The sequence below is a fragment of the Dermacentor albipictus genome, chromosome 1 (assembly GCF_038994185.2).
Source record: "Dermacentor albipictus isolate Rhodes 1998 colony chromosome 1, USDA_Dalb.pri_finalv2, whole genome shotgun sequence".
Taxonomy (NCBI): domain Eukaryota; kingdom Metazoa; phylum Arthropoda; class Arachnida; order Ixodida; family Ixodidae; genus Dermacentor; species Dermacentor albipictus.
In genome coordinates this window covers 111,165,955-111,192,452 of record NC_091821.1, presented here as the reverse complement: position 1 = coordinate 111,192,452, position 26,498 = coordinate 111,165,955, and the positions used below count along the sequence as shown (strand labels likewise).

The following is a 26,498-nucleotide window of genomic DNA, read 5'->3' as shown; positions in this document are numbered from 1 at the left end:
ACCCCCGAGCAGCAAAGGTTAGAGAGTTAATTGTGCTCATACTTGACCTCAAGTCAGCATGTTGAGGCAGCGCAGCAAGGTAGTATTGATTACAGCAGATCGATGTTCGAGCGCTGTCATTAAAAGCTACGTCAAGCGAGCAGCGCACGAGCTCGCGCTGCAGCGTGATTCGCACGTACATGCGAGCTCATATGCATTGCATCAGTTATTAGCAGTTACTGAAAGGGACAGATGGCCGCTACGACAACGCAGGCATAACTACTTGTTTAGCGGCATGCAGTCAACAAAGATTGCAGGAGGCCCGCCGTTTCGCGGCATGTCGAAAGACCGCTGCCTTCGCGGCGCGTACGATCGTGTGCTCGAGCAGTTCCGTACACATGATGTCTGCTTATCGCAGCTGTGGATTCATTTATATCAAGCATTTCCTCGCGTTTGTGCGCCTGAATCTAGCAGCGTGCAAACCTAACCTGAAGTTCCACTTCGTACGCGACTCGCTTCACTTGCGATTGACACTGCGCTAAAACTTCGCCGCTTAATTCTTGAACGGCATACAGGTATTCGGCACTGCATAATTTCTTGCCTTTACGCAGCGTGCCACCCCTGAAAAAATATTCGGCACCGGATATTCGCTGCAGGCCGTGATACAACACAACCGAAAGTGGCGGGTCCATATTGTAAACGTGCTTTCCGAAGCAGACGACCGAGCTTGGTACGACCCATTTTAGGACAAAGGGCACTTTTTAGCACCTTTTTCGCAGCGCCCCCTGGGCAATGCAAGAGCCCCATTTCACCGATTTAGCGGGGGCCCAAAAGCTTTGCGTCAGCAAACATGGCGGCACCCATCGAAGCGACGGCTGTAACCTAGCACAAAACTGGGTTCGATTCGTGGTAACGCATGAAGTTCGCAAGCTAGGAAAAGTGACTGCGGTTATCGCTTTCTCTCAACTAGAGTGTGTTATGAAGGCTGATTCATTAGACGCCGCTGATTTCGAATTCGATTGTGGATTTTATAGCTCGTACACTCTTAAAATGGTTGCACCCTTTGGGGTGTTTATTTGTCCCACAACGATAATCGTCATCTGCCTTGCTTGCGTTTCCTTTCCTGAAAACTCTGCGCTCGCTACTTTCCTGTCGAGAATGCTGCGTCACACTGATAAGGCGCATGCCGTTCGTGACTGGAAAGTACCGGGCTCGCAGCGTTAAAGAAGGGAAACGCGGGCAGCACGGATGACGATTATCGTTGTGGGACAAGATACGCCCCAAAGGGTGTAAATACACGCAAGTCAAAATTACTATTCCTATCATAAAATGGTATATTTTGTTTAATTATTTCTAATAGCTTTTCTTTGACGCCATAGTGCCGCTGTCAGCGCAAGGCGCTATCCATTCTAAAACTCTTCACATCTGCCACTGCGTGCCCATTTTATTCTATGGCGTGCCCCAACGCGAACACCCGCAAAGCTCTTTGGGGCCCCAAACTATTGCGCCCCTATTCTAAAACTATATATGCGGCCCGGGCTCTACTACGGTCGCTACTGCTCCCACAGAAATATCTGTGATGTTAATTACATCGCCGTAAGGCGCGAGAAAGCTACGATCCACCTGCTTCACCTACTATACCGCGCCGGCAGCCAGCGTCCGAGCGCGTACCCCACTCCCCAATGCCGGCACGCCTAGAGACAAATGCCTACAACACGCGAGAGAAATGCCTACAACACGCGCTAAGTTATTACCTTTAATTATATAGACAGAGTCATATATTAAAAGAGCAAAAGCCCGCAGATTTTCTCGCGCCCGCCCTTACTCGCGCCTGCGCACAAACGACTGGCGATCCCTCAAATGAACGTCTCGTGAAGATTTGGCGCTGATACACATTGTTGCTATCTTTGCTATCGCTAATTATCTGTCATTGCGATGCGCCAGTTGTGAGGCGGTGCGAGACTGGTGTGTTGAGGTTTGTGGGCGTACGTCATGTCGCCAAAGCCAGTGAAAGTTTCTAAATGATTGTTGCAAGCGCATATGATGATATGAACGGTAGCGCCTTAGAGTATGGAAGTATTGTACAACATCGTAGCTCGGTGCTTTCGGATTGTTTTGTGCTTCTTTGAACAACAGCCTCTAATTTTGCGTAGTGACACCTTGGCGAATGCTATCGATTGGACGTAGTTCGTGTATTCCTGTTCATTTTGTGCGTTACGCCGTGGTGGTTGACCGGGCTGCGTCACGAGAACAAGGGCGAGGAGCAGTGCTCTTCTTCGTTTCTGTCACATTATAGCAGGAATAAATATGAGTTAGCAAAGATGCCATTTTGTGCCACGTAACTGTTGTATTGTGTACTATGTACATTATTTGCAGTTGAGGAATATGGCCAGTCCAATAGAATTCTGCGCAATCGCGCGGGAAACTACGGTACTCGTGAGTCATCGAGAGACGTCTTACGACTTCGAGTATCTGCTCGCGGACGTGTTGCAAGAAATCCCCCCACATGCAGACTTCAAGACTACTCGGTCCCGTGGTGGGTAGGTCTGTTTTCTACATATGTGTGCGGCGCCTAGGCATCAACCTGTCATTCAGTAAGATGTTGGCTCTGGCTGTTTTCATTACGTACACCCCTTACATTTTTCAATATGCCAGTTACGTCAAACACCATGCAGAATGTAGATAAAAGTGACAGATGAATGGCAAGAAAACAAAACCATTGTGTCCATGTCGTTCGCACTAAACAATCTTCCTCCATGTAAATGCACTCGCTACAGAAGCTACTATCAGGAATTTTGCGTTTGACACAGAAGCATATGTCTGGCCGACCATCTAACAGCAGCCAGCAGCACACACCAGAGCTGGTCAGACTGTGTCATGACAGCAGCTGGTTTTGTTCTTTCATTAGCTGGATTAGTTGATTGCATCAGTGTTCAGGGACCACAGTTATGAGCATGGCAAGCCTGCACCTACTTCTTTTGCTCGGTGTACATATTTGGCATTGCATTTTTCTTTCTTTCCCAAAGTACAGCGTATCTGACAAAGCCTCCCATGCATGAAATTCTCTGAAATTCCCACTGCAGCACAGCTAAGGCAGACAGATATAGTACCATGATCCCATGCATTCAATAGCAGAGGCTTGGATTTTGTACTGCCTAAAAGCATAAATTTCAGCATTGAAATTGCTGCTGACCAGTGTTCTCAAGCACTGCCTGGGCAGTGCAGCTGGCCTGTAAGGCACAAAACGTTACACGCATTTAGCACCATCTTATTTAGCTTGCAAATTTGCATATGTGACAATAAAGGTACAGCAAGTGAGTCACCAGCACATTTGTGCATGGAGTTTTTAATGTTTGGTGGTGCTGAAGTTTCTTTAAGAAATGCTCATTAAGCATGAATAGGGAACCAGTCGCAATGTGGCTCATCAAACGCAGCAGGGTGGTCTGCATAGTGATATCAAAGCATATCTTCGGGAGGTGGTTGAGAATGTGTATAGTATACATGACAGGTGTTTAAGATCTTTCCACGGGAAAAGAACTCTGTGGGCGTTGCCACAATGCCCTCTGGAACTCCCTGGGCATTGACACAATGCCCTCTAGATGGCTGTAATTATATGTGAGCCCTTGAAAAATCATTGCAGAAGCTGCAGTCCTTACCTTTGTACTTGCGCACAACAGCCCAAAGAAGACATAGAATGGTAGAAAGAGCAGACAGAGAATGCTTAATGCCAGCACTGTGACGAAACGTGTGAATAACAGCCTCTCTACTCTTCGCTCGTGGCAGCTTGCGTAAATGGGAGGGTCGCGGGGAAAGGAAAGGGCGTCATCAGAAAGCATGGTTCATTTGGGGTCTCTTCAATAAAGGAAACACTACTGCTAGACTTGGCACTAGTTGCGGACAGACTGTAAAAGTTTTAATTCAAGGTACAGTATGTTTCAAGTTTCTGCTATTTCTGAAAAATAGACACCATGCAAGTTTGTCGAGGCGAACAACTGACGCAGGGTGTGTAGACGCAAAGCCTCGTTAAAGCAGCGCAGCGTGAAAACCATAATACACAAGTGGCCGTCCAGCAAATCAACACTTCAGCCACGATGCGATGCGCCTTCTGGGGGAATGACATTGCTAAAGTTCTCGCAGGCTACGAACAGTGGCGCACAACAACAACACTAGAAAACACGTTTGCTGATCGAGTGTTCTGTGTACTACCTACATAGACAAACACAAGTGGTACATGCAAGGTAGCATTTATTATTGCGTCGCAACTGTTGTATGCTATCAACACCACCACCAAATATCATCAATGAATGCAAGCAGAACAGAAATCTTTGCTTACATCGATTCCCATAGTGCATGGGATCTGCTTAATTTTTTTGTTCTGAAAGAATATTGATACATGCATATTGCGTGCTTCTTGTGGACGATGCAAGCAGGCGCCCCAACGAAGACGACGAACCCTCTCTTGCTCTCGAGCTGTCAGCTGAACTGGCCAGTGCTGCAGTTATCCTTTGTAAATATACTCTGTAAATAGTCTCCTGTTCTTAATCCTTCGTTCCCGTAACATTTTGGTGGAGGGTGCTGTTCCCCGTCCTTGCCACGGGGCTCCGCAGTGGCCGCACCGACCTGCTTTCTGCCATGGCTCCCAGTGACTACACCTCGTCTCCTTCTACTCGTGCGACCCCGACAACAACGTATGTTACAGTTACCAATTACCAACGGTCCTGGCATATTCTCTGGTAAAGATAATGTCGACGTTGAAGACTGGCTCAACCTGTATGTGCGTGTTAGCCAAAACAACCGCTGGGACCCTACCATTATGCTAGCGAACGTCCTATTGTACTTGGACGGAACTCCTCGTATCTGGTTCCGGACACACGAGGATGAGTCTCTAGCTGGGATGCTTTCAAGGAGAAGCTCAGCGACCTCTTTGGAAATCCCACTGGTCGGCAGCTGGTTGCTAGAAAAGAGCTTGCTGCCCGAATTCAGTCTTCTACTGAATCGTATGTCTCGTACATACAAGATGTGCTCACTCTTTGCCGGAAAGTCGACGAGAAAATGGCTGAGGTTGACAAAGTTGGCCACGTACTCAAAGAAATCGCGAACGTCACATTCAACTTGTTGGTCTTCAACAATGTGTTCACCATGAACGTCATTGTCAAGGAATGCCACCACTTTGAGCTTGCCAAAAGCCGCTGCGTCATTCTACAGTTCTACCGGCTCCCTAACAAGGTTGCGACGATGTCTTGCATCGACCTTATCGCTTCACCACCCTTTAATGAGCACGTCACACGTATTGTTCGCCGCGAGCTCGAGGCTACAAGTCCTGTGCTGTGCCATCCACGCCCACTTGACCCCACCATTGACCAACCAGCCCCAGCGATCTCTCTCATTCAGGCAGTTGCGCAGCAAGAATTTGCAAACCTAGGTTTTCCTGCTGCCTGCTCCATCTCCCGACTTGACTCCCGACCGATGTCGACTGCTACGCCTCACAGTGATCTGTATTCGCTTCCCATATACCGCAACCCTACAGAGTGTTGAACTCTGGATGACAAGCCCGTTTGCTTCCGTCGCCTCGGCATTGGCCAAGTTGCTTGCCACTGCCGCACCTCCTGGACGTCGCCGTATTCGAGCTCCTTTTCCTCGTCTACTCGCCCATATGCCTACCTGCGCCATTACTCGCCTCGCCGTATGCTTCCTACCTCTGACGTATCTGTTGATGACAGTCGACCTGCTCGCTCGCCGTCACCCCACCCACGCCATTATTTATTGCCGACCAATTATGGACCCTCCCGGACGGAAAACTAGACCATGCAGCTCCTGAAGGTAGTGCTGCATTATCTTCGCTGTGTAGTTTTCCTCCATTGACGCTCCCAACGAACCAGAACTTGATGTTCACGTCGACGGTGTCCCTTTGATGGCTTTAATAGATACTGGAGCCCAGGTGGCCATAATGAGTTGTGACCTCCGTCGTCGACTGAGGGCTAAAACATTAATATATTGGGCTAAAACATTAAAAATTTTGTTCCTAAACAGTTTCTGATATCTTTTACTTTGTTCTTACCAAAGCTGGATGAAATAAGCTTATTTCAACTATAATTGAGTCCAGCACTAGGTGCTCACAAATGTGAGAATTGCAGCAGTCATGATTGATGCATGTGAAACAGAAATGCAAAGTCTGCATGTGTGGTAATCACAGCTCCGAGAACTGTAGCACAGAATAACTTCATGTGGAACGAGCATTAACATAAGCTTTTTTCATTTTCTTGTTTTATTGTGTGTTTTATTGTATTGTGTGTGCCTATTTTCACTTGTTACACAGTTGCTGAGATGTCTAATGAAGCGCACTCATCAGCTGTGTAAGAACTTGTAAGAACAAACATGCACAGGTGCCTTCCTATGTTCTTCTGTACTAGGAAAAAGAAAAGGATTGTGCAGTTTTTTGGTTGTTGGTAATTCTTGCTAGCAGGCTTTCGGGAAGCACCTGTGTGTTTGTTTTAGGTCCAGCAGTCATTAAATGCAAAGCATTCATTGTGATTTGTGAATGACCAACAATTTCATTATACCCTTAGGTATGTCTTCCACCTATTGGTGGAACAGGGGCTTATCTACATCTGTGCCACACTGCCAGAGGCCAGCATGCACCAGTCATTCACCTGTCTCTTCTTGGTAAGTGATGCATGTGTGATGTTTGTGTATTTACCTACCATGATGCCGAGCAACTGTGAAACTTGTGTGCTGTGTGGTGGATGCCCATTAAGAACTCCAGATTTATTTATTCTTTATTCATTTATAGATACTGCAATACCAAAAAGGGATTTTAGCAGGGTGGGTTAATACATCAAAAGTATTACAAAGAATTGTCAGGAAAAGAAAACAAAATAAAAAGTCTAATAAAAACTAGATTAAAAACTAGAAATGTAGTAAAAACTAGAACTAGAAATTAGGTTCAGAACATGAGCAAAACCAGGATGAAACAAGGAAACAGAACTACGAATTCTACAAACAGAGCTACATAATGAACAACACTAAATCCTGATGCAGGAAATCGTTAGCTACATGAAGCAAACGTTTCAAGAGATGGCTGCAAAACAATGTCATTTCTCAGTTTGTTCCACTTCCTTACTGTCCTTGGAAAGAACAAGTACCTAAAGCAGATATATATATATTTACATATATATATTTACATGTTCGAAAGGGTGTTATGATTAGATCATGGCGTTGTCTTATGGCATATATGGAGGAAAAAGATATGAAATTGGCAAGATCTACCTTATAGTACCTGTTAATTATGTAAAAATTGAATACAAGAAACTCTATTTCTGTCATTTGGAGAAGTTAAGTTTGCTCTTGCTATGAAAGTGCTTACTGATGTTCGCCCAAGATTGTTGATGAAACAAGCTGCCCTCTTTTGTACGCTTTCAACCTTACTCGCATGGTTATGTCACCGGATCCCCAAGAATGACAGCGTGGTCAAGTAATGGCATTACTATGGATTTGTAGGCAAGCAAACAGTGGGAGCACCCACGACGATAATCGAAGAGAGAATAGTCTAGAAAAATTTGAAATCCCACAAGTAACGCCGGAAGAAGTAAAGAAAGCCTTGGGAGCTATGCAAAGGGGGAAGGCAGCTGGGGGGATCATGTAACAGCAGATTTGTTGAAGGGTGTGGGCAGATTGGTCTAGAAAAACTGTCCACCCTGTATACGCAATGCCTCGTGACTTCGAGCGTACCAGAATCTCGGAATAACGCTAACATAATCCGAATCCATAAGAAAGAGGACGCCAAAGACTTGAAAAATTATAGACCGATCAGCTTACTGTTCGTTGCCTACAAAATATTTACTAACGTAATCGCAAATAGAATCAGGAACACCTTAGACTTTTGTCAACCAAAGGACCAGGCAGGATTCCGTAAAGGCTACTCAACAATAGATCATATTCACACTATCAATCAGGTGATGGAGAAATGTGCTGAATATAACCAACCCTTATTATATATATATATATATATATATATATATATATATATATATATATATATATATATATATATATATATATATCTTTCATTGATTATGAGAAAGCGTTTGATTCAGTCGAAACCTCAGCAGTCATATGGAGGCATTACGGAATCGGGGTGTAGACGAGCCATATTTAAAAATACTGAAAGATATCTATAGTGGCTCCATGGCCACCGTAGTCCTCAATAAAGAAAGCAACAAAATCCCAATAAAGAAAGGCGTTAGGCAGGGAGATACGATCTCTCCAATGCTATTCGCAGTGTGTTTGCAGGAGGTATTCAGAGACCTGGATTGGGAAGAATTGGGGATAAGAGTTTATAGAGAATACCTTATACCCCTGTCAAGCGGGCAAGCTAAGTGCACTTACGGGGAGTGCACTTCGGGATTTTGAGTCACACTTTAGGCAACGCGCTTCTTAACGAGAAAATAGAGTGCACTCACAGTAAAAAAGAAAAATGGCGACAGACTAAGGGCGCATTTTTTAAGATGTAAATTAACTAGAGAAAGCTGCTAAAAAGCGATTGTTTTAAGTAGAATTATATATAAAAACAAACTTCATCCATTTGTCTCAACAAAAAACGAAGGTGCTTCTATTATAAGTGTGTTGCAAGTCAGTGCTGGCCAAGACGAAGCCTAGCCAATCTAAAACAACATGGTGGCGTGCGGCGAGGCGGCAGTTGATGCTGCTCATGATCCTGCTAGAACAGAATATGAGCGAGTATATATGAGCAAAGACTGTGAGTTCGATATTTAGCTACACGGCAAAATGCCATGCACACGGCTCAAAGCACGACCGACGTGGTCAGCACGCTTTCACACCAAAATAAACACGTACTGAATGAACATGGTTGCGCTGCAGTGCCGCATCATTCTGGTGCCGTTAGTTGCGTATATGATAAATTCATTTCTTTATTGTGCTGTTTCGCTTCTCGCTAAATACAAATTATATTGTTAAAAGCTGCTCAATAACTGAAATGAACTTTTATGTCCTTTTTCTATGCATTACATTTTGCGTCGTTGAAAGCGTTGGTGGCGAGGCTAGGCACTCCTTCAAACCGTTGACGGCGAGGCTACGCACTCAGCCAGCAAAGTGCGTTCCGTGATCGTACTCCGACTTGAGTGCACTCATCTGAGAGTACACTCCGCTGCGACGTTAAGATTTGGGAAAGTGCACTTAAAAACCGAGTGCACTCGCCGTAAGTGCACTTAACTTGCCCGCTTGACAGGGGTATCAGTAACTTCCGATTCGCTGATGATATTGCCGTGCTTAGTAACTCAGGGGACTAATTGCAATACGTGCTCACTGACCTGGAGAGGCAAAGCAGAAGGGTGGGTCTAAAAATTAATGTGCAGAAAACTAAAGTAATGTTTAACAGTCTCGGAAGAGAACAGCAGTTTACGATGGGTAGCGAGGCACTGGAAGTAGGAAGGGAATACATCTACTTAGGACAGGTAGTGACCGTGGATCTGGATCATGAGACTGAAATAATCAGAAGAATAAGAATGGGCTGGGGTGCATTTGGCAGGCATTCTCAGATCATGAACAGCAGGTTGCCATTATCCCTCAAGAGAAGAGTGTATAACAGCTCTGTCTTACCAGTACTCACGTATGGGGCAGAAACCTGGAGGCTTACGAAAAGGGTTCTACTTAAATTGAGGACGACGCAACAAGCTATGGAAAGAAGAATGATGGGTGTAACATTAAGGGATAAGAAAAGAGCAGATTGGGTGAGGGAACAAACGCGAGTTACTGACATCTTAGTTGAGACCAAGAAAAAGAAATGGGCATGGGCAGGACATGTAATGAGGAGGGAAGATAACCGATGGTCATTAAGGGTTACGTACTGGATTCCAAGGGAAAGGAAGCGTAGCAGGGAGCGGCAGAAAGTTAGGTGGGCGGATGAGATTAAGAAGTTTGCAGCGACGACATGGCCACAATTAGTACATGACCGGTGTAGTTGGAGAACTATGGGAGAGGCCTTTGCCCTGCAGTGGGTGCAACCAGGCTGATGATGAGGATGATGATGATGATGATGATGATGATGATGATGAGACAGTGGGAGTGGAATGCCTGAGGGCCTTTCCAAGAAAGAAAAGTTTTGAATTAGCACACTGCTTGTGATGTAATCAATGTGCTTAATCCAACAGAGATTGTTAGTAATCCAGAGCCCAAGATACTTATAATGTTGTACTTTGAAGAGCATCACACCAAGCGATTACTTTTTGAAATGCATTGTTCAACAACACTTAGTCACCTGAGCCTTTCTCTTGAGAATACATAACAGAATCATCTGTATACAAGTTGATTTTCACAGATGCATGTACAGATATGTTATTGGATGGTCAAAATTGATCCAGTGGCCCCCAACCATGGTGTCTTCATAGGCCCCATGTTCCATTGAGGTGTTAAACCTCATTAATCAAGTATGTTTGAGTGTGTCGTGACAGCAGTGTTGGCGTAATGTGATGTCACATATAAAGCATTTAAATTGACATAAGTACTATAAAATTCAACATTTCAAGCTTTTCTTTCCCTTTCAAATCACTTGCACTTTTCTGCCTTGCTCTTGTCATGCAAGTGGACAGCTGCCACTGTAAGATTGATTTTATTGTCTGGAAGATGCATGCATTGCAAGGATTTGGATAAAGTGTGGGTTATATTAGTATTTAGAAGTGCTTCTCTTACACAAGTTTTTGGCACTGGTGATTGCAGCTGCATATTCTGCTGGCTACCATTAGCTTGTGACCATCAAGAATCTCTTCAGAATATTGTTACTAATTGTTCATCTTCAGTTTTGGAGAATGAACTTACAAATGCTGCACGAGCGTTCTCTTTGTCTGTTACGTTGGGACCTGATTTGGTGTAAATGTTTTAGATAAGCATAAGCAGGTAGCTTGAATGTCTACCCACAAGTTCATTCCTTCAGGCTCATTCAGATATAAATGCAAGGATTGACCACAACTGAGCCTGACTTTGAGTGGAAGTGAAGTGAAAAAAAACGTTTAATATCCCCCCCCCCCCAGAAAATAAAAAATATATTCTACAGAAAAAAAAATACACTAAGCAGGCTACCTTCATGCAAGAGCCTTACTTATCACATTGAGTTCTATCTGTGTAGCGAGTTACAAGTTCAGTTTTCCATGGATTTAAGGTAATCTCATAAAGAGCTACTGATAAGCTAAACTTGAGTTTGAATCTGGTTAACACGTCAGCCATGGTCAGTTATATGCAGAAAATTGTTGAAATCACCTTCCTTATAGCAATATTGATAAAACTTTAAATTACTCATGTCAAGAAAATGCTTAAATAAATCTTAACTTCTTTATCTGGATTGCTTCCCCTTCAAATATGGGCATTTGAATAAGATAAAAGGCTATCATTTATGTTACACTTCAAAATTGCCTGGTTCTCTCTTTTGTTTGGATCCTGTCAGCATAGTTCATAGGCATTATTTAATTGAATGTCACATTTTACCTTGATGTTGCAGTATCTGTTTAGTGGAGTGGCAATACTGGTACCTGGATTAAACTTATATGAGTGGGTTGCATGTGCTTAACTAGGGTTAAGTATCTTTTCCTTCTTTATAAAATAGGCAGCACCACCATATAATAAACCATGAGCAATGAAAGGTCATGCAAGGTACATTCATAAGTAAATAAGCAACATGCTTAAATATTGTAGCCAAATTAATCTGGAGTCCACCACTTCGACATGCTTCATAATCACATTGTGGTTTTGGTACATAAAATCCCAGTATTTAATTTTTTTTTTAGGTATTGTGACCGAAATTTCATGATAGATGCATGAGCAGTTTACAGTGGCATTGAAGTATCCAGCAAAATTATATTCAAGAAATAGCTTTTCTTTTTTGTTTTTAACTGCATTTTTGTCTACCCATTCATCTTGCATTTCACATGGCCTTGGTATCTGAACCCAGACATTTTTGCCAGATTGAATTAAAGCTTCCTTACTCAAGATTGTTGCAATTGAAGGCTGGAACAGTGTTCCACAATTTCTCTTAGTGCTTCAATGAGGTCATGCTATGGAATCCTAGATTTATTAGCTGCTGGGCTTCTTGGTGTCTTGAATGTAAGAGGGCACAGACTACCAAATGGGCCCTGTTGCTACCACCACTAATGTTTTCATTCGAGACACTGAAATATGTATTGTGTAAGCTATTTATGTTGAAGAGAATGCAAGATATGGTACACTCATTCATTGTGAAAATTTCTCTAAAAGCTTAGGTCCTCTGAAAATGGAACTTGCGTTTACTTTCTAGGGCAGTCAGAATTTTTTACACATGTTACATGCTTTTTGGTTACCTTTTCTGTTCTGGCAGTTGTCTGGTTGAAGTTCCTGATTATTACAACATATTTTTGTATACTTTTATGATGAACAATCCATTAACTTGCAAAAATTCAACATCACACAAAGCTGGTTCAGGAACATGAATGTGGTGTTACTACACTTCTTTCATATCTTCTCTGACTTAACAATCTACTGCATTTAGTATAAGTAACCTGTTGCCTATATTGGAAGTTTAATCTACCAACCTAGCATGACATACTTCCTACGTAGAGGTACTTTTTTAAAAACCTTTTCTCATTGCAGCTGATACTGACTTTTATTGAGCAATTTTTGACAATTTAGTGCAATTTTATTAAAAATCCAGTTCGCTTTTATTTTGGTACACTTTCATGTTTGCCTCTGTGTTCCTTTTGTCCATCATAGATAAAGCAGCGTTTCCTGGAGGGAAGCTTGTCATCACGTGCCTGGACTGCACAGGAACATGAGCTTGACAGAGACTTTGGCAGTGTCATTGCTGATATCATAGTAAGTTTTATTCCTCTTACAGTTAGTGCTTTTGTGAAAGCGTATACCTGCATTTGTGGCAGAGTAAATTTAAGGGGTGATAACTTTACTTGCACATAGCATTATGTGGGTGTGTCTGTCACAAATAGCTGGTCACATAAGACACCCTTCTTATGCTGCCCTTTCACTGTATTGACCATAATATATCACCCATGGAGAACAGCTTCTTTTTTTTTCTTCAATATAGTAAGCTTGCATGATACAATAAGTGCATTGTGAAATTGGTAGATCTATGTAGACAATGTTTTGAAACATGTGAACTGTGCCATCTGTAGACAGATTCCATGGTGACATTTATAAAAAACTGTGGTGGCATAATTCTTTATGCTAGTAAATGCTGTAGGACAAAAAATAAATGCTTGAAATATTCCCTTAAAATGAAAAAGGAACTTAGATGCAGAGAAGAAGATGTGGAGGACAAAGCTTCTTTTTTCACGCAGCCAAGTTACAACACGCTGGGCCCATTCTAATAAGTTGGGGCTTATAGCCAAATTGCCCAATTTAGTGGTCCTAGGGATTCAAATATGGAAAAAGATAAGATGACCATGCATCAAATGGATAGATACAGCAGAAGTTTCAATGTGTCTTTTATCTAGAAGTATACCTTTCATGAATTATCAACAATACTAATTGTGTAATAAAACTGTCACATCCTATAGCAATGTATGAGGGGCGATCAGAAAGTTTTGGAATTTATGTGTAAACAAAGGTAGGACATTCATCTCTCTATTACTTTTAAAACACTGTCACAGAATCAAAACTTCCGGAGCGCAACAACGGCCTTCGGCGGCTGTCCGGCCCGCACACAGTGAGCCGACAGTGACGCCATCCGCCCCCTTGGCGGGTGCAGCTAGCGATGCTCTGCTATCCCCGAAGAAGGGGCCATCGACTTCAAGGGTCTCGTCTCCAGAGGCGAGGCGTTCAAGCCAAACAAACTGCTCGCGCCTCAAAAGAGATGATGGACACACACTCATTCAGACGGCGCCCTTAGCGCCGAATGAGTGGCGCGAATCTCTCAACCACTCCAAAAAAGACAAACCTTGCACCACAGTGCCCAGAAAGGGCTCTGTGAGCTAACTCCTTTTTTGTAAACACTCAGCACAAAAACCACATTCAACATGAATACACAAATATTACACTGGAATGTCAGAAATCTCCTCCACAACCTTGATGACATCAAAGAACTCCTGTACAGGGTCCTGAATATTTGGCTGCGTGTGTTCAAAAAAAGATTTTGCACTCACTGCTGCTGCTCTATTCTTGCTAAAATTTTGCAGAACTATCGCATTTTGGCGTCGACTTTGTTTAGTATAATACTTAGCATGATTAGTGGTCTGTTTTTTAAGACAAATGAGAAACTGTTTCCGTCTATGGGAAAAATTGCGTCTAAAAAGCTGGCCCTGGCACATACTTGTGTCACCACCTGCAGTCATCTGCAGAAAGCAGCGTTTCAGGGAGGGCTGCTGCGTATTGCCCACTCCTGGAACAGGCGACTGCCCACCCTGAAACGCTACTTTCTGCAGATGACAGGTGGCGACACAAGTTTATGCTTGTGCCGGCGTGGCAGCAGCTCACATCCCTATAAGCGTAGGCAAATTTGCACGTTTTTCTTAGAAACTAGGCAATTGAAACAAGGCAATCTTGGAAACCGGGCAACTGTGGCAAGTGTTATACTAAACGAAGTCGACGCCAAAATGCGATCATTCTGCAAAATTTGAACAATAACAGTGCAGCGGTGAGCGCAAAATTTTTTCTTGAACACCCACACAGACAAATATTCAGGACCCTGTGTATAAGTATAATCCAAAGGTGCTATGTGTTCACAAGAGCCACATTTAAAGCCCACTCAAACAAATTTCCTCTGACAATATGCTATTTTTCGTAAAGACTGAGACAACGCTTTTGCATCATCCGGTGGTGTGGCTATCATAGTCAACAGAGGTGTTGCCTGCCGGGAATTAAAATTTCGTATGCCCCCAGAGGCAGCCTCTCAATCCTCTCAATCCAATCCAATCCAATCCTCTCAATCATCAACTTCATAAAACCGAATTTCAAAACTACATAGATGAACTTCTAGCACCATACATAGTTGTCAGAGATTTAAACGCACATAACACTTTGAGGGGAGACTCTCGCTGCAATGCGAGAGGTTGCTTAATTGAAAACTTTATCTTTTACTCAGGAGCATGTATACTTCATAAGAAAGAGCCAACGTACCACAGCATGGCATATAACAGATACTCCTCCACAGATATAAGCATAGTGTCGAGTACACTAATGCCATACCTGGAGTGGTCTGTTCTCAAGAACCCCTTTGGTAGCGACCACTTCCCAATTATGTTAAGCCTAACAAAACAATATGCTTGCTTGCCACACATTCCCCAATGGAAGGTTGACTCAGCTAATTTGGAACTTTTCCGAGAAGTAACATATTTAGGCTGAGATGATATTGCCTCTTTTAATATAGACGATGCTATGGCATATATAGCGGGCTTTATAATTGAGGCTGCCAGAAAATGCATCCGTCAAATTAACAGACTGGCGAATAAACGTCGAATCCCGTGGTGGAATGAAGAATGTAAAAAATGGCTGTGGCTTAGGTAAGGTTAAGCCCAGGATGCGAAGCATACTAGCCTTTATTTTAGTTGTTGAACCACTGTTTAGCCTGGTGAACTGCTGTTGCTTGGCTATATTTGGTTCGGCTAGACGAAGAAACAACTCATGCATTACTTCTTCGCCTTCAAGAGTGGAACGCGACAGCGTTCCCGTCGACCCGCCAAGGGGTGTAAGACAATGGGCTACAGGGCAGCGACTACGCGCCCCGCATTGGACGCGGTGAGCGTCGAGCAAAGCAGCGTTCGGCGCGGCAACGAAATGTGCGCCTGAGCAAGAGACGCACGCCTTAGAAACAGCGCGTTTCTAAGGCAACACCGCATTCACTAGAGGCGTTTTTGTACCGCTTTGAAGCGTTGTACTCGTGGCTCAGTGGTAGCGTCTCCGTCCCACACTCCGGAGACCCTGGTTCGATTCCCACCCAGCCCGTCTTGCAAGAGTTGAGCCAAAGCCACTTCTCCTCTGTCGTGACGTCACGGTGTCACGTGATTTCATGGTCACCGCCGCGCCTGAGGAGCTGGGTTGAGCCCTCGTAATATGCTTCGCATAAAAACACAGAAAAACCAAACCAAGCTTGGAGGCACCTTTGCGATTATCCAATAGTCGAAAACTTGATTAGTTCCAAGCAAATGAAGTCCCATGGTAGAAGAACACGTCAACATGCTAAAAGAGAGAGTTGGCAGAAGTATATCTCTGGCATAAATTCTTACACAGACAAGACGAAAGTCTTGAATAGGGCAAATAAACTAATGGGCTGGCAGGCACATCCCCTACCCTTAGTAAGTGGCCAAGGTGATAGCCTGGAAGATCAGGCAAATTGTCTAGGCGAGCACTTTCAATATGTCTCGAGTGCATTGCACTATACACAAACTTTCCTGAAGTTCAAAGAACACGAAGAGCGGCAGTCCTTTCATCACAAAGGTTCATTGAGTGAGGCTTACAATCACCCATTTAGCTTAGCTTAACCTAAGTCATCTCTCACTTGTTGCAACAACTCGGTGCCAGGTGGCGATCGCATTATGTATGACATGATTAGATATCTACATCCTGAGGCACTGAAAACACTGCTGTCTCTTTTCAATGCCATTTGGGCGGCTGGGTATATTCCGTCCTCGTGGAAAGAAGCCATAATCATCCCGATACTTAAACAAAGCAATGACCCATCCTTAGCCAGCTGCTACAGACCAATAGCACTAACAAGCTGTCTGTGCAAACTGTATGAAAAAAACGATAAACCAGCACTCAATCTGTTTCCTAGAAAATAAGAAAATACTAGACCCTCTCCAGTGTGGCTTTCGAGAAGGTAGATCAAGGCAAACATCAGAGATGCGTTTATACCTAAGCAGTTTTTACTTTTGGTATTTCTAGATTTAGAGAAAGCATACAACATGACATGGTGCTGCGGGATTCTGCGAGTTCTTTCCGCGTTGGGTATCCGTGAAATTTTGTTAAACACAGTCGAGAGCTACTTGTTTAACCGCACATTTCCTGTGAGAGTGGGCAATGCTTTATCTAGAACATTCACCCAGGAGACCGGCGAGCAGCAAGGGGGGTGTGCTTAGTTGCACACTCTTTGTTATAAATCTGAACTCCCTGTGTACAGTCGACTCCCGTTAATTCGAAGTTCACGGGGACCGCAAAAAACTTCGAATTAAACGAACTTCCAATTAAGCACAAAACACAAAAAACAGCGCTTTATTTGTGGCGAAATCGAGTATTTTCTCTAAGAAAAATAGTCGGCCATCTTGCTTTGCTGCTTCTTGCCGAATCGCGCTGCTGAAAGCAAGTTCTGCAGGCTGTAGATGTGGCGGAACGCTTCTTCCGCGTTACCTACAGCGGCAAAGAAGCGCTCCGCGAGAGCAAGGCCCGCAGCTACATCGGCAGCCTTAGGTTGCGGCTCGCCTTCAACGTCATCGTCGCTTTCCTCGGTCGCTTCCTGGGGCCGAATAATCTCTACAATTTCGCTATCCGTCAGCGCACCGCACGTTTCGACCGCCTTGTCTACGGCGACGTAATCTTCAACGTTGACGTCCCCGAGAGCATCACCAAAATCAGTGCCGTCAAGCTCGCTTGTTGACGCTTCCTCCGCTGAAATTTCAGAGGCATCCTCCGAAGAAGCTGCCATAAAACCGCAAGCCCTGAAGCAGTTTGCGATTGTTTCTTGCTTCACACGATCCCATGCTCGCGCCATGTGGATGGCACTAAGCAGGCTCACCTCGTACTTTGTGGAGCTATCCATACACAAAATCATGCGCTCGAGGAGGTGCCACCTGTACAGGACTTTAACATTCTTGATGATGCCTTGGTCCATTGGCTGCAAAACAGACGTTGTGTTTGCAGGCAAAAATGCGAGGCGTATTGCACTCAAGGCTGGCACATTCACGTGAGCACTGCAGTGATCGACAAGGAACAACACCTTGCGGTTCGAAGCAGCAAACTTGCGGTCCAATTTGCTTATCATCCAGCTCTTGAAGATTTCGGCCGTCATCCACGCTTTTTTGTTCGCCTCATAGTCCACAGGCAGCGTCTTCACGCCTTTAAAACAACTCGGCTTCGCGGCTTTCCCGATCACAAGTAACCGACATCGTTCCGTGCCAGTCATGTTTGCCGCGATCAGCACCGACACTCTCTCCTAGCTGCGTTTGCCCCCAGCACAGTTGTCGTCGTCCTTGAATGTCAGGGTCTTCTCTGGTAGACGCCGATAGAAGAGTGCAGTCTCATCTGCATTGAAGATGCCTTCCGGTCTGTATTCGGCGAGATATTCACGCAGCTTTCCGTCCTTCCACGTGGCACATGTTTCCTGGTTACGGACGCCTTTTCACCACACACGCTCTTGAAAACCAGGTCATGGCGATCTTTAAAGCACGTCGGCCATCCATCTGACGAAACGAAGTCATCGATCCCCAACATTGCTGCAAGCGTTCGGGCTTTCATCGCAACGATGTCTCCGCTGAAAGGAAGTTTGTTGCTCCTGGCCTCCCTAATCCAAACCAGCAGAGCCTTCTCCAACTCTGGGTAAGCGCCGGTGCGCATTCGCTTCCGAGAAGTCTTGAACTTGTCGTTCTCAAATACATCCATTATTGTGCGCTTGTTCTTGATGTAGTTTGAGAGCGTGTTCGGCTTGATCCCGTACTTCCGCGCTATGTCTTGTTTGGTGGCACCTCCCTTCTCAACTTCCTTCAAAACCTCGACTTTCGTTGCCAGGTCGAGCGTGCGATAAGAGCCACGGTTTGCCATGGCTATAAACTGCGCGACTAGGTACAGTCAACTCCGAATCACCCGTGGAACAACCTAGCCTACGAGCTACCCGCACAAAGGCGCTCGACCAACACACGCCTCGACATACGCTGCGCACGCATCTCGCACAATCTCACCACGCGCAGCAGCCGCGCGTGGCCTCCGGCGGGAGCTGCTTCGCCTCCCGCCGGAGTTGATCGCGGAGGCCACGGCAGCTGTAGCAATGAATAATCGCGCCGCTCCAAAAAGGATGGCGTTGCGGGCAGCTGCGGTGGCGATGACACCAACGCGGAGCACGGAACTGTTGCAGCACTTGAAAAATTGCACATTCTACCAAAGAATGACGGTCACCTCGAGGATCCCGGCTGAAAATTCTAATTAAACAATATTACTGGATGAGGACTTCGAATTATCGAGCGATTTCTTCTATAGGATTACATGCAAAACTGACGGGACCAGCACTTCACTTCTAATTAACCGAAAATTCCAATTAAGTGGCTTCGAATTATTGGGAGTCGACTGTACAGTCATTCCACACACCATGTTATATTCCGTGCATGTCAATGATGTACAGATAGGTTTCAAATCATGTAACATTGCTATCTGCAAATGACAGGAGCAGCTTGCATTATACAAATTGTCCGAATGGGTGGATGTAAATGGGTTTAAAATAAATGCACAGAAAAGTATATGTATACATACTCTTTTCAAACAAAAGAGGTAGGACACCAACGTCAAATTTCACGAGAAATCGAGAGGAACTATCTGTGAGCGGTGAACACAAATTCTTGGGAATAATTCTAGACTCTAAACTTACCTTCATCCCCCAACTTAATTACTTGAAGGCAAATGTCTGAAGATGATGAACCTTTTAAAAATTCTGTTGCACACAACATGGGGTAGTGATCGAAAATGCCTCCTGAACTTGTACTGGAGCCTCATCTGCTCTCGCCTTGATTATGGTGCTATAATCTATCATTCTGCAACGCCAAGCATGCTAAAAATCCGAGGCCCTGTGCACCATCTAGGTATCCGCCTAGCGACCGTTGCCTTCAGGACAAGCCCTGTAGAAAGCCTCTATGTAGAATTGAACAAGTGTTCTTTCCGTCTACAGAGGTCATATTCCAGCGTCACATACTATCTGAAAGCAAACTCGAATCCTGAACATCCTCCTTACAAAACTGTAAACGATGTGTCCTGTGCCATACTTTTTAATAATTGGTCAACAGCCAGGGAGCCCTTCTCACTGTGTGTTAGGAATCTCAGTGAAGAAATGTGTGTCCCACTTCTAGGACACTATCTAATGCTTCCAGCGAAGCTGTCACCGCTGTGGCAGCTCGTGGAATGTGACCTGTTGTTTGTTGAAGTTAGTAGTAAGCGTGCTCCTGAGAAGCACATTCGAATTCACTTCCTTGAACTTCGGTCGAAGTACTGCTACCCGGAGTTCTACAGCGATGCATCAAAGTTGCAGCGGGCGTTTCGTATGCAGCAGTTGGTCCATCCTTTTTAGAGTCTGGCATTCTGCATGCGCAAACAAGTATCTTTACGGTTGAAGCACATGCACTATTATCGGCTGTGAAACAAATCAAACAAAACTAGAAAAGACAATTATATTTACCGAATGTCTAAGCGTTGTCAAGGCTTTATTCAGTATAGCTAAAAAAAGCATAGAAATCTTGTAATTGTTGATCTTTACACACTCTTGTGCGCTGTTTATGCATGCAATCAACATGTCTATATGCTGGGTGCTCGGGCACAAGCATCGAGGGTAATGTGCTTGCCAACAAAATCGCCACATCCACTGCAACAAAAGATTTCAACTCTTCCATAGCTGCCCCGCTATCGATTTGAAACTTTTCATTCAGAAAAAAATTAAAGAGACTATTGGCAACACTTGTGGGACGCTGAAACCTCGAATAAACTTAATCTAATTAAGGCGCAGTTAAGCACGTCCCCATCAATAATAAAATCACGAGAAACAGATTTTCCGTTCTGTCGACTAAGAATAGGGCACATGTACGATACACAAAAATTCTTATTGACTGGTGACGAACCTTCGACATGTAGTAGATGTGATAAAAGACTGACCGTCATCCACATCCTTGTGGAGTGTCAGGAAACAGAAATCAAGAGAAAAAGGCACCTTCCTTTAGCTTATCGACAGCGTATCCCATTACATCCAGCACAGTTTCTTGGTACAAACCCATTATTCGACACCAAATATGCTTAAAATTTTTTGAATGACACTCTTACACTGCACATTATCCATCCAAAAGTTACGTAGTAGGGCATCTTACCAGGGGCTCCTTCTGCATTAAGCCTGTTTCACATGCAAGCGATTTTGGGCCAGAAACGGTGCGGCACCCATCGCTTAAGCAAGCCTCCTTTCCCAATACCAGTTTTCTTAGCAGTGCGCGCCGCTGCTATCACAACATTTGGAAAAATTGGCGAGCGGTGAGAGCAGCAACCAAAGACCTTGCCTTGAGCAGTGACGTTAAGATCACGTGGCAAGGGCATGGCCGAAGCATGGGCGGCGCAGGGAACCGGGGAATTCGCCCACTTGAGCAGACGGTTCTAGCAGGCATTTCTAGCAGACGACGTCCGCTGCCAGTTTGCAATGTCTCGCACATTTTCAACGAGCTGTTCATCACTCAAGTTATGTGGTGTCCGCTTGTTTGGGATGCTAAAATGAAGATTTTCGCGACAAAGAAGAGAGTTCTTTGGGAATAAATTATGGACCGAAGCCAAAGGTACTCGTCGTCACAAGTGATGCATGCTTCCATAAAGTAAATGTCGGCGTCGCTTGAATCGGCCATGTACGTTGGTGCCTCAGAATTGTCACTTGTTTCCATCTGTCGTTTTTGAGTTCATTCTTTGGAGCCAAATTGTCCCCACGTGTTGTTTTCTTCTTTAGTCTTTTTTCCCCGGATGGTGACAACATATGGGTCTGGACAGACGCAATGAAATGGCAGTCCACACATTTTGTTTGCAGCGCATGTAGGTGCTTTTTTTTTTCCTTCTTTACAACTTTGAACTAGCGTGTTCGTAGTTTTGTTTGGTCATGTTTCTTCAGTTAAAAGGTGAAGCATCCCAAGCTCTACAAGGGCCGCCGCCTTTCTACTCAAATGCCTAGAGGCGAAAAGGGACGTGAGCTTCTTTGAAAGCCGTCCATGGGCCTCTTACATGTGGGTGGCCGAGATGGCGTCCGAAAGCCTTGCGGTATTCGAAAACAAGAGCCGTTCGGAGACGTGCATGTGCTTCAAGCCTAGGTCACGGAAATACAAACCAACCCATTTATTTGCTTCCATGTGACTAATTCTGTGTGCGTGTACTTAGCAAGACTTTTAAGCTGCCGCCTATAAGGAGCTAAAACAGACATAAATGTGAATAAAAGAAATTGTATTCACCGTTCCATACACAGTGTTTTTAGTTTTTGCAAGTTTTATAGGCACTAAAGTGGAGCACCAACTTGATAAACCGATCAAACCCTCAGCTCAAGCGCGCCAAAACATGGAAATAGGGAGCAAGGCGCTGCTCTTGAAGACTGCTGAAACCCGAGGCTCATAGGCACTTTCCGTAAGCAACACTGTGCATCACAGCGGCACACATCGTGCCGAAACGAAGCTGTGTCTTCGCACCGCGCTGCCTCTCAGCCGTCGCGACCACCGCCACTCTGTCGCTTGCATGTGAAACAGGCTTTAGGTACACATAGTACAGCACGTGTCTCCAGGCTCTTGCATTCAAGGGCCGTGATGAGGCAGTAGTACTACGTTCACCTACAAGTTTTATTACATCATTCTTGCGTAACAAAACATTCGTGGTCATAGTTTATATCCTGGTCATTGTCATTGTTTTCATACTTGTATAGTTTACACAATTTAATGTGACTGATTTTAAGGCCTATTTACAGCCATACTACATCCACCATTCAAAGTACAGTTCTCCATTTTATAAACGATTCATTGAAAAACCATCACCATGTGTATGGCGCTCTTTGGCCATATGTGGCCCTTGTGCCATAAACCCCATACATCAATCCAATCAATCAATCAATCAATCAATCAATCAATCAATCAATCAATCAATCAATCAAAACTTTCGGTTCCACTACTGTTCTGTATTAGCCACGGTGACCTCCCACAATTCTATACGTGTGTACCAGAGGAGGAGGAGGAAATAACTTTATTGCGTGTCCTGCAAGTTGGTGGGGAGGGCAGTAAAGTTTTTTGCACAGGAGGGAGCTTTACTAACACTGGTAGAATGGTGAATGTGTATGGCAGTGAGCACTCATTGTATGCTATAGTAGCTTGTTTGTTCAATAGGTTTAAATGGAGTCGTGTGCATGAGCAAGGTGACACAAAGTCAGGTACTCGGGTACTCGGATAGGTACTCGGATGATAGGTACTCGGATGAGGCTCAAAGCCTCATCATGAGCAATTGTGGAATCATGTTGTCCAAAATTGCCACACAATTGGATATATTATATAGCAGTGATTTCACAATAATGAAATTTGGGGTGTCACGATGGGTGTCACGAGACACCTCTATCGGAGATTGACACCACCATGTGTATCTAACACAAGAGATTTCGAGCCTCTGTAATCCAAATGCAAACGAGTTCTCATATCTTCCTAATTCACCTATAAACTTCCTAAATCTCTCTATCTAAGCAAGTTGCAAGTCCCAGATTGGTGAGCATAGATATTTGAAAATGAAAAACTGAATTATCTCAAATTTAGCGAGGCCTGAGCTGCAAACATTGCATAGGCCTTGACACTTGTAAATAACCAATACTGAATGATTTATTCTTTGGAAGCTAGTCTTGGTAAAAATCTAAAAAATGTTGACCTTTATGAAATTGCAGAGCTACAGAAATAAGGATTCTTTTGTAAGAAGCCTGCCAGGATCATGAGGCAAGTTAGATTTGCAGAGGCAGTGGGTTTCGTGGTGAAAGGACCATAATTTGCTTGTTTGTTATTTTGTTCCCTCTCAGAACAACTGCAACAGTGGACGAACGGGTGACCAGATCTCACAGTTGCACCGCCAGGTGGAGGATGTGCGCGGAATTATGGCACAGAACATTGAGCGAGTAGTTGAGCGAGGTGACAGGCTTGACAGCCTTCTTGAAAAGACCCAGGACTTGGAGCAAGCGGTCAGTTAAATTCTGTTGAATTACAGTTAAGTGCACACAGGGCAATCTGATAATGACTCTGCCATGTTGCTTATGCTGGAGCACCACAGTAAACATTTGAGAGTGAAATCCCATTATTGCTAGCTTGTTCTTGAAGCAGTCTTTGAGTAGAAGTTATATGCAGTTTAGTTTGGGCCCTGACTTATATTGTGGCACTGTAAGTTGCGGTTACAAATTTCTTCATTTGTTTCTGCAGGGTGTCTCAGGAAATGCATTTGAAGTTCCTTAAAAATGGGGAAGATGAGATATGTAAATGATGTCTTCTGGTTTGCTTTTACCACAGAGACTTGCATTTGAAAATGACTGGAGGTAGTAATTAGGTAGACAATTGATTATGCATATTAGACAAATGATCTTTTCAGCTAAGAGAGCAAGTCGACTGACTGCAATGGGAGACTTGAAACATGTTATCTGAGGTGCTCATAACCATTTCCAGACATGCAAAAAGCATACTCTGCTAATTTTTACAGTGTAATGAATTCTAGTCAGTTTCGCATAGAAAACTGAAGTGCCAATGAGCGCAGCAACTGTCATGCCTTTAGTAGATGCCCATGAGTGGCCTGACTGCTTGCGCCTTATCGTTGGGAAAGCATCATGTGAGCGTTTTTATCAAGCTGTGATCTTGCTCACTTCATGCTCGCCTGATAGTGAGGTATATGCAGTCACATCATTCATGGGCATCATGGGCGCTCTTTGGTACTTCGGCTTGCTTTTCTATGTGAAATTGACCAGAATTGACTGGAGAGTGTAAACGCCAATCTTCTTCTTTATTCCCATGTCGCAATATCGGTGTGATGCTATTTTGCAAATTTGACTCCCTCCCTCCCCCATCCTTTATTTCATGGGACTTGGGGAAATGCTGAGTAGTTTACAGCATCAGTGTAATCCCTCCTCATATAATCAAGGGTTCGACGAAAGTTCGTCTGGTAAGGCATGGAAATGGAGGGGATCTCGGTCACTTCAAAAGTAGCAGCATTCATGATGCACCTGGACTTCAACCTCACATGTAAACGGGAGGAATAAATGCCGAGGAGTCTGCGATTAGGAAGACCAGTTACCACGTCATGGGGCCACCAGATCATCCGCGGAATCTGCTACAAGCACGTATTCTTGAGTGCCGGGAAAAACTCAGAAAGTTGGAAACGCATAAGTTTTTTGCACGTCGGCAGCTTGAGCATCTGATCCCAGAGGACTTCCCAGAGGTGCAATTGCACGCAAACTACACGGCAACCACGAGAGAACGTCTTCATAGAACGTCACAAGACAGGAAACTACAGGCACTCTGCCCAGATGTTTCACAAGACGCACAACACGTCATCAACCTATCTTCGTACACACCGACCGAGGAGGAGGCTGCGGTACTTTACCGTGGTTTAAATTTCGACACGGAAACACCACCAACGCCAAGATATGTGGTCTGTAAGTCGAACATGTGGTCAGTTAACTTCCCTCTGAAGCACGAGAAGAAGCCCGCACCCGTACCATTGGTGTGCTTTCCGGTATGCGGAGACACGGTGAAAGAACGGATTCATCGGTAGCGGAGAAGCAAGCCATTCGAAGCCTACGGAATAACAGTAGCATTGTCATTCTACCCTCCAACAAAGGCAATGCTACGGTCCTGCCAGATAAGAGCGACTACCACAAGAAGATGTTGGCCCTTCTCGAAGACCATCATACGTACGCTCCTCTAGCTTATGGCCCTACAAGCAGACTACGAACCAAACTCCAAAAATTGCTGGCCAGGCTGTTCAAGCTGGTCCCTCCGCACCACTTCGGTCTCTATCACTGTTTGCTCTGCACGAACGGATCAGCCCCTGCAATCTACAGCCTGCCAAAAGTCCACAAGCCTGACGTCCCACTTCGTCCTATCGTCGACTTCACCAGATCACCACTCTACCGACTATCGGGCTACCTTCACCAGGTGTTGAGCTCTCTTGCCGGTAAGACCTCGACGCACGTCAAAAACTCATCCGCATTTGTAGCAAAGATAAAGGACATCACATTGAGTGAAGATGACACCATGGTCTCGTTCGACGTCACATAGCTTTTCACTAGTGTCCCAGTGTATTTGGCAGTAGCCACACGCAAAGAAGCCCTAGAAGCAGACAGTGGTCTTCCTGGTCGCATGCCCTTCAACGTCCCCGAACTTAGCGAGCTGCTGCGGTTTTGTCTAAGCAACACATATTTTTCTTATGGTGGCAGCCTTTATCAGCAAACGCATGGCAATGGCAATGGGAGTATCAATATCAGTCACCACGGCCCATCTAATAATGGAAGCCTTGGAAGGGAAGGTGCTGGCCACGCTCAACCAGGCACCTAAAGTTTTTTTATCGCTACGTGGATGGCTGCTTCTGTATTTTGAAGAAGCAAGACATTCAACACTTCCTGGACTGCCTGAACGCCCAAAATGCACACATACAATTCACCGTTGAACACAAGAGGGACAACTTGTTGCCTTTCTTGGATGTACTGGTTCGTCAGGATGGGGGCGCTCATGCCTTCTCAGTATACAGAAAGCCTACGCACACAGGTCATTACCTCAGGTTTAATTCTGGTCGTCCTGTCGGCCACAAGACGTCCATAGTGT

General features: G+C 44.6%; 1 protein-coding gene across 1 annotated transcript in view; it reads left to right on the top strand.

Annotated features, from left to right (window-relative positions):
• The first annotated feature begins 865 nt into the window (after positions 1-865).
• LOC135907728 (vesicle-associated membrane protein 7-like) overlaps positions 866-26,498 on the top strand; it is a 27,959-nt gene continuing 2,326 nt past the window's right edge. Inside the window, exons 1-5 of the mRNA XM_065439458.1 lie at positions 866-888; positions 2,356-2,519; positions 6,546-6,642; positions 12,730-12,831; positions 23,714-23,872. Of these exons, the coding sequence (XP_065295530.1) occupies positions 2,365-2,519; positions 6,546-6,642; positions 12,730-12,831; positions 23,714-23,872 (513 nt within the window). The 5' untranslated portion in view covers positions 866-888; positions 2,356-2,364. The remainder of the gene's footprint in view (positions 889-2,355; positions 2,520-6,545; positions 6,643-12,729; positions 12,832-23,713; positions 23,873-26,498) is intronic.